The sequence below is a fragment of the Solanum verrucosum genome, unplaced genomic scaffold, assembly GCF_900185275.1.
Source record: "Solanum verrucosum unplaced genomic scaffold, falcon-dt-bn FXZP01000259.1, whole genome shotgun sequence".
In the NCBI taxonomy this organism is placed as follows: Eukaryota; Viridiplantae; Streptophyta; class Magnoliopsida; order Solanales; family Solanaceae; genus Solanum; species Solanum verrucosum.
This window is the reverse complement of record NW_026019973.1, coordinates 373790-382375: the sequence shown is the minus strand read 5'-3', so window position 1 is coordinate 382375 and position 8586 is coordinate 373790. Positions and strand designations below refer to the sequence as shown.

At 36.9% G+C, this 8586-nt stretch overlaps 1 protein-coding gene across 1 annotated transcript; it reads right to left on the bottom strand.

Moving 5' to 3' along the window:
- Positions 1–202: 202 nt before the first annotated feature.
- On the bottom strand, positions 203–8586 carry LOC125817269 (receptor-like protein EIX1). The gene is given in 8 exon segments (XM_049496814.1): positions 203–849; positions 852–1862; positions 3442–3475; positions 4925–5123; positions 6380–6494; positions 7294–7348; positions 8111–8235; positions 8517–8586. Coding segments are annotated over 8 exon segments (2256 nt in total).

The following is an 8586-nucleotide window of genomic DNA, read 5'->3' as shown; positions in this document are numbered from 1 at the left end:
GGAGAAGGGTCAACATTAGTGTAGGCTATCCAGATATAAATATCAATAACGTGAATGTGAATTGAGAAATTTCCAAAGGCTAGGACTGAAGCTTTTCATCTTTTTTTTTTTTATAACAATGATGTTCGGATCAACTTGCACACACCTCAAATATCGAGCTTTTTCTTAAAAAAAAACAAAGTACACACAAACTTTACATTTATCAGGCCCTCATCAGCTTTTTCTTGAGCCTTGCAAACCAGACTCCTGACATCATATCGAGCCAACTCATCATGCCCATTAAGAATGTGAAGTAAGCATTTCTCCAAGAACGGTTGACAATTAAACAGCCCAAGATTCCCCAAAATGTGACAAAGAAACCTATCACCATTGATATATAAAACTCCAGATATGGGAACTCTTCATCGTCGTCATGTTCTTGTGGATTGGTGTTGCTGCCATGATCGATATGAGGTTTAGGAGGAGAATATCTGGGACACTCTTTAAGAGGATGACCATAGAGTTGAGCATTATAACTGTAGGATGATCTATCAGAGCATTGCAGTTGAGTGCTTGATGGAATTCTCCCGAATAAGTGATTGTTCGACAAGTCCAACACACTAAGAAAAGTCAAATTAGCAAGACCTTGAGGGATCACACCAGAAAGATTGTTTTTTGATAAGTCAAGAGACTCCAACATCTTCATTTGATCAATTCCTTCAATGACACTTCCATTCAGATCATTTCTTGAAAGGTTCAGAGACTGCAATCTTCTCATCTCAGCTATCTCTTTAGGTATACCGCCAACCAATTCATTACATGAAATATCAATAGTCATCAGATCTAATAAAGGATTCTTGTACTCAAACACCTATTTTTTCATTGAATCAATAAGTCACCAATGTACAAGTAGTAAGTAAGAGGATTACCATGGAGACCTAGGATATTAAATCCCATTGGCTCACCAGAACTATCATCCTGATACAATAAGGTAAAATTGTTGAAGCAATGTGGAATTTCCCCTGATAATCCATTTGCTGAAAGGTCCAGTATCTGAAGAGATTGAAACTGACAGATAATTGACGGTATGCTGCCATAGAATCTGTTGAACCACATGCTTAGAATTCGCAAATTGAGTAGATCAGACCCTATCCATGCTGGGATTCTTCCTGTCAAATTATTTCCTCCAAGGTCCAAGATTTGCAACCGCTGACATTGTGAAAAAGAAGGCAACATTCCACTAAAACTGTTCTGGCGTATGTATACAAACTCCAAACTTGTCAAGGAGCCTAATGAAGGTGGAACTTTTCCAGAAAAATGGTTATAGGCTAGATTAAGAACATCTAGATTAGACATATTCATCCAACAATCTGGAAGTTCTCCTGAGAATCGATTGCATGACAAGTCAAGAGAAGTTGGGGAAGTTCCACTTTGACAAATTGAAGAGATGGATCCGAGAAACTGATTTCTATGCAGATAAAATATTTGGACATTGGTAGGGACTAGAGCCAAATTCCCTGAAAAGTTGTTAGAGCTTAAATCTATAACCTTGTAACCATATGTATTCTCTATTAAGTCAGATACTTTTCCACTGATTTGGTTGTTTGAGAGATTCAAAATCTTTAGATTGGGGGGAAAATTAAAGAACCAACTTGGAAGCGTGTCTGAAATACTTGCAAGTGAGATATCTAGAACAGTGTAGTTATTTTGATTTTGAAGCCATTTTGGGAAAGAAGGTCCCAAATTGCAAGATGGAAGGCTTATAACTTGTAGCTCAAAAGGTGGAAGCCAATCAAAACTTGTCTTCAGAGACAATGAGTTGAATGACAAGTCCAAATACACTAAACTGGAGAGATTTGAAAGATGGGACTCAGTGGAAGACTCTAAACATTTTACTATAATCAAATGAACTTACTCAAATAACTTTAGTGAAATAACTCAGAATGTTTAATGGTCAACATCCAACTTGGACAAAATGGAAACTCAAGTCTTAACATATGAAATGATAATGTAAAGACGTCTGACTACTAAATGTCTACGAAGCCTCTAAAACAAAGAGGGATGTCGGGACAGGACCCCCGATCATCCTAACATCTGAAAGACAAGAAAGTAAATAAAGGAGTCCTCCGAAATGCAATGAGGCTCACCAACAGACTCTGAATGCTCAAGCTGGATCAACGAGGCGCTGGAGGTTGATCCTGGTTACCTGTGTCTGCATCATAAAAAGATACAGGCCAACTGGCATCAGTACATTAAATGTACGAGAATGCGAGTTGGAATGCTAAAACAAGATATATGCTTGAAAGGAATCTGAAGAAAACACTTACATTGGCTCTTCTCAACTCATGAATAAACTTAACTCAGAATAAAGCAATGAAACACATGCATTATATGAAAAGCTTTATAAAACAGTAAAAGCAACTTAGTTCATTAAAGAAAATGCAATAACAAACTCAATTTTACTCATATACAAAGTAATATAGTTTAGGTGGGAGTTTCTCTAACCGACAACCACCACTATGAGCTTAAGTGATGATACAACGTCTTTTGACACGCTGTCAGAATAGTCCTATACTGTGTCATCATATAGAACCTACTTAACTTATTGGATCCACTAACTTAACTTATGTGATCGTCTAAAAAGTATGACCCATTAATACCCATGATGGCTACATGGTTTATGGAGACTTGAGTTAATATGAACTCACATCCTCATATCGGTGCTTAATACTACTCCCAAAAATATACTTAGCTCATATGTTTTAAAAACAAACTTCTTTCTTTGGTTTGAGATAATTACTCAAAACTTAGCTTAAAAACTCTCTTGGAATCGATGTTCCCTTTTCTTACTCAACTGTGAAAACATTTATAACTCTTTGATAATACTTAGTTCCCTTATAACTTTTTGAGAAATGAACTCAACTCTTTACTCTTTGCTTAACTTGAAACATAAGTCTTAAAACAAGGTTAAAACGTTTGTTAAAAACTTTTGAAAACTTTAAAAACTTTGCTTTGACTTGCTTCTTAACTTCTAGACTTGACTATTAACTTCTCTTGAGTTTGATCCTAACTTTCCTTGAATTGGATTATAGATTCAAGTTTCATGATCTCATGTATTGGATGATTTCATGATGTTTAGATGTACCTTAGAGTGTTGGAATCAACTGGAAAACATAGGTACATTGCTAAGGAACAAGTACGAAAAGGTGGAGAGCGAATGGGGAGAATTGGCGTCCTTGGCGCTCTGAGAGGCACGGGGAGCCAGCCCTCAACATTCAGGGACTGGTCTGGGGCGCGCTGGCTGGCACGACACCCTACTCTTATACCTAGGTGTTTGACGACCTTTCTTCTCCGTTTTTCATCTCTAAACCCTCTAAACTCTAATGGTTCTTTCCCCAAACACTTAGAATCATTTATACCCTCAATATATGATAGATTCAAACCAAAATTAAACCCGAATACGTGAATCAAATCGCAAGAACTCCAACAACACAACCTACAAGAAATTCAACAAAACTTTCAACAATGTTCACCAAGAACTTCAATTTCCAAACTTTCAAAGACTTAAATTCGCTGAATTGAATCATGTTTGGCGCGTGGGCGAACTAACCCAACGCTATGTGATCTCACATACCTTGTAGGGATCACCCCCGACGAAATCCACAAGCTATCATTGACGAAGTCGACGAATCTTGCTTCTTCTTCTCCTTTCTCCTCTTTTCTCCTTTCTCCAAGCCCTAGCGTAAATTTCCAATTTCTTAAACTGACTAAAATCGGATTTGACCCATATTAAACTCCTAAAACGGATAATAATAGGGCAAGGAAAAGACTAAATTACCCTTCCAAAATCCGGATTAGACTTTCCTTATTCCAACAGCCCAACTTTCAAAGGGCAGAACTTACTCATACGAACTCGAAATCGTGCAAACTCGACGACGTTGGAAAGATCATTCCAAGAGCTTCCCAACCATATCTGTAAGTACACATAACCCATACTGAGCTAGGATTTATGGCCATTTGAAGTTGACCAAAAACTCATTTTTCCTAACTTAAACAAATTTCCAAATTTGTCACTATTTCCAAAAATGATTATTTCAAGTTCTTAGCTACTTCCTAGATATTTCAAATTGCGAGATGTTACAATATCTCCCTCTTGGGAACATTCGTCCTCAAATGAGATTATTCTTACTAGGCTCAGAGTGTAACATCAAGATCAAACACCCAACAAGCAAATGCAAACAAACAATATGCTCACTCATAATTTAAAGAGTACTAAGAAGAGAATTAGTACCTTGGTCTGCATTTTCTCCGGACTCAAAGAGATGTGGATATTTTTTCTTCATATCCTCTTCAGCTTCCCAAGTAGCTTCCTCAACAAATTGGTTTCTCCAAAGGACTTTGACTGATGATACTTCCTTAGTCCTCAACTTGCGAACTTGGCGATCTAGGATCTGAATCGGAATCTCCTCATACGATAAGTTGTCCTTGATCTCAATATTTCAATTGGTATGATCAATGAAGGATCGCCCATGCATTTCTTCAACATGGAGATGTGAAACACCGAATGAACCGTTGCTAGCTCTTGTGGTAGCTCCAACTCATAAGCTACATTGCCCATCCTTTTGAATATTCGATAAGGCCCAATATACCGGGGACTAAGTTTCCCCTTCTTACCAAACGCCAAACCACCGAGCCTTTGGTGCTCTACTTTAACTTGTTGGCAGTTTGGGCACTTAGCAACAAATTCTGCAATGCCCTTCTTCATACTATTCCACCAATACACTTCTTTCAAACCCGGATGAATAAAATATCTGGAGCTATGAGTTTCCTCCATGATCTTTTCTTGGAGTCCATCCACCATTGCTACACACAACCTACCTTGATATCTCAATACACCATGTCCCCCTTGTTCAAAAACTAATACTTTTTGCTTACGAACATTTACCTTCAATTCAAGCAAAATAGGGTCTTGGTCTTGCTTGCCTTTTACGTCTGACACTAATGATGACTCAACCCCATTCGTCACCACTATTCCTCCTTCTGTGGAATCCTTAAGTCTGACTCTCAGGCATGCCAGTCTGTGCACATCTTTTGCTAACTCTCTATTTCCTTCTTTAACATAGGCGGTGCTACCCATAAACAACCTGCTTAAGGAATCAACAACAACATTAGCCTTACCTGGGTGGTAAAGAATACCATGTCGTAGTCCTTGAGTAACTCTAACCACCTTCTCTGTCTGAGATTAAGCTTTTTCTGAGTGAACACATATTGAAGGCTCTTGTGATCGGTGAACATATCCACATGAACACCATACAAATAATGGCGCCATATCTTCAAAGCGAAAACTACAACAGCCAACTCTAGATCATGGGTTGGATAATTCTTCTCTGAAATTTCAACTGTCTGGAGGCAAAGCTATAACTTTGTCATTCTACATTAATACACAATCCAAACTAACTCTAGATGCATCACAATACACCACAAACCTTGAGTACCTTCTGGTAAGGTCAAAACTGGGGCAGTAGTCAACCTCTTTTTCAATTCCTGAAAGTTTTTCTCATAAGCTTCAGACCATTGAAATTTCACTGTCTTCTGAGTCAACTTGGTCAAAGGAGACGAAATAGACGAGAATCCCTCTACAAACCTTCTATAATAGCCAGCTAAACCCAAGAAACTCCTAATATCAGTTGGAGATATGGGTCTAGGCCAATTCTGCATTGCCTCAATTTTCTGAGTATCAACTTTAATTCCCTCTCCAAACACAATATGGCCTAAGAATGCCACAGACTCAAGCCAAAACTCACACTTAGAGAACTTGGCATACAACTCCTTAATTTTCAAAGTCTGAAGAACTATTCTGAGATGGCTAGCATGATCCTCTTCATTCCTTGAATAGATTAGTATGTCATCAATGAAGACGATAACAAACATATCTAAATAAGGATTGAAGACTCTATTCATAAGGTCCATGAACGCTGCCAGTACATTAGTTAAACCGAACAACATGACCAAAAACTCATAATGACCATAACGGGTCATGAATGTTGTCTTTGGAATGTCACATTCCCTTACTTTCAACTGATGGTAACATGATCTGAGGTCAATTTTTGAGAAACCGGAAGCACCCTGAAGCTAATCGAAAAGATCATCAATCCTCGGAAGAGGATACTTATTCTTGATGGTAACCTTGTTCAACTGGCAGTAATCTATACACATCCTAAGGGAACCATCTTTCCTTCTCACAAACAAGACCGGAGCGCCCCAAGGTGAGACACTTGGTCGAATAAAACCCTTATCTAGGAGATCTTTTAACTGCTCTTTCAACTCTGCTGGTGCCATTCTATGGTGCATCAGAAAAAGATCATAACAAACAAAAGCATCTGAAAACTAAAAGACAAACACTACCTCTCTTTGAGTCTCAGATATAAATGGTCCAGTCAAATCTTGCAAGACCTTCAGCATATCATTGAATGACACATTTCCATTCCCGTCAGTATCATAAACTCTATATATAACTGGAAAAATAAGAAAGAATGGAAGAATATGAGCAACAATTAAACAAAAGAAAGTAAAGTTGAGTGCAAAAGAAGATTGGATTTACGCATTTTAAAGAGACGATCAAAGGTATAAAATGAAAAATTCCCTTACATTCAACCTATTGTTGTAAGATGGCATGAGCACTTAAAGCTGATAGGAATGCCACAAATTCTTTGAAAGTTAACCCGTCTATCATCCGTAATAGCCTTTGCATTAAGAAAAAGGATGATTAAGAACAAAGTTTTATTGTGGCAGAATTTGCAAAAATGCATTTGTGACATGTCAATGTTGGTCATTGACCAAAACCTCAAATAAACGATATACTAAAAGAGCCACACAATCAAAATGTTATTTACAATTGCACCAAACCAGCAGCTAAGAGGATAGAAGAGAGAAAGTGAGTCGGGAACTTCGAACTTTATTTCTCAATGTTCTAAAAAAATACAATTCTTATCAATGCACAATGAGAACAGAAAAGGAGGAGAAATCAGGATCTATTAGCCTGCTAGCATAACCTCTCTGTTGATGAATCAGTGTACCTTTTTAATCTCTATTTCATTTCCCGTTCAAAGACCTTTCTGTTCCCAACATACCTTTCTCTCTCCTGCATGAAACCTGTGGTTTTCTTCGAGTTAATTCTTTACCTTTACATCTCCAGTTTTCCTGGCCGAACATAAACTAGGTCTCATGTTGTTGTCGTTTACAGATTGGATCATCTTTCAATTCTACTTACTTCAAAATTATAATAGATAGTCTCACAAACTTGTATTACCGAACCTTTCATATCTGAAAGATTGGATTTGTTCAGTTTACCAGAGTGGTATGCTTCTTTCTGACACAAAAAATCCCACAAGCACCAAATAGCACAATAATACCATAGAAACTATTCCCTCATTATTATGTGAGGACAACCAGTCGCAGAACCACATTTGTCTAAAGGGAGTCAATTGACACCACTCTTTGAAAAATTACATTGTGTAGGTATGTCAATGTTTTCTTTATGTATGTATATTTTATGTTGAATCCTCTTGGCTTCTTCGTGTGTATACTTGCTTATATTTTGGATTATATTGCTCGGACTCTTCAAATATACCGATGAGTGTATGCATAATGCTCCAAAAGTAGTGAAATCTTTGGAGGATCCAACACGGTACGGCAATATTTTTGGAGAGTCCAAGCAACAAAGATTTTGGATTCCATTTAGTGAAAATCTTGGCTCCGACATTGGGGACAACCATTTCAAAGTAAATGCAAAAGAACTAGACCATGATTTCTACAACATTCTAGTGCATTTGCATGTTTCAATTCACAAAACTATACAAACTAAATCCTGAAACAGTATTTACATAAGCATATAAGGAAAATTAAGTTTATTTTTTAATATGCTCACTCAACTAATAGTTATTATTTCAAAAAATCACCTTACTTTTGGTTTCCAATTTTCTTCAACAAAGAAAGTGACATTATTAGTTAATCAACCATCTAAGAAATCAACTCAACAAAAAATTTGATCTCGGGTTGCACGCACAACTATGAGCAAATTACACAAAAGCACATATTTTTATCATATAATAATTATCACACACAATCAAACCTGAGAGAGAGGATTGACAGCAAATTCAGGCACTGAAAGAAACTCTTCTCCACAGACAAATCCACAACCATTTATATCCAGTTGACAAAACCTCTGGTACAATGATAGAATCTCCTGCTGTGAAACTAAAACCCCAAAACAAAAAAAGTCACAAACTTTAGTAAAAAAAAATACACTTTTTAACATTGATATAAAGAAAACCCACATAACCCCAAAATAAAAAGTTGCAAACTTTAGTTAAAATACACCTTTGAGACATTGATATAAGACACACACATAACCCAAAAACAAAAAAGTTACAAACTTTAGTAAAAAAATACCCTCTTTTAAACATTAAAATAAAAACCCCACAAAAAGTTACAATCTTTAGTGAAAAATATCCTTTTAAAAAGAGAAATGTGCATACATGTGTGATTGCAGTGTTCTTGAACTTCTTCAATGTGATATTGAGTCAGCAAGGAAGAAGCATTGCCCAT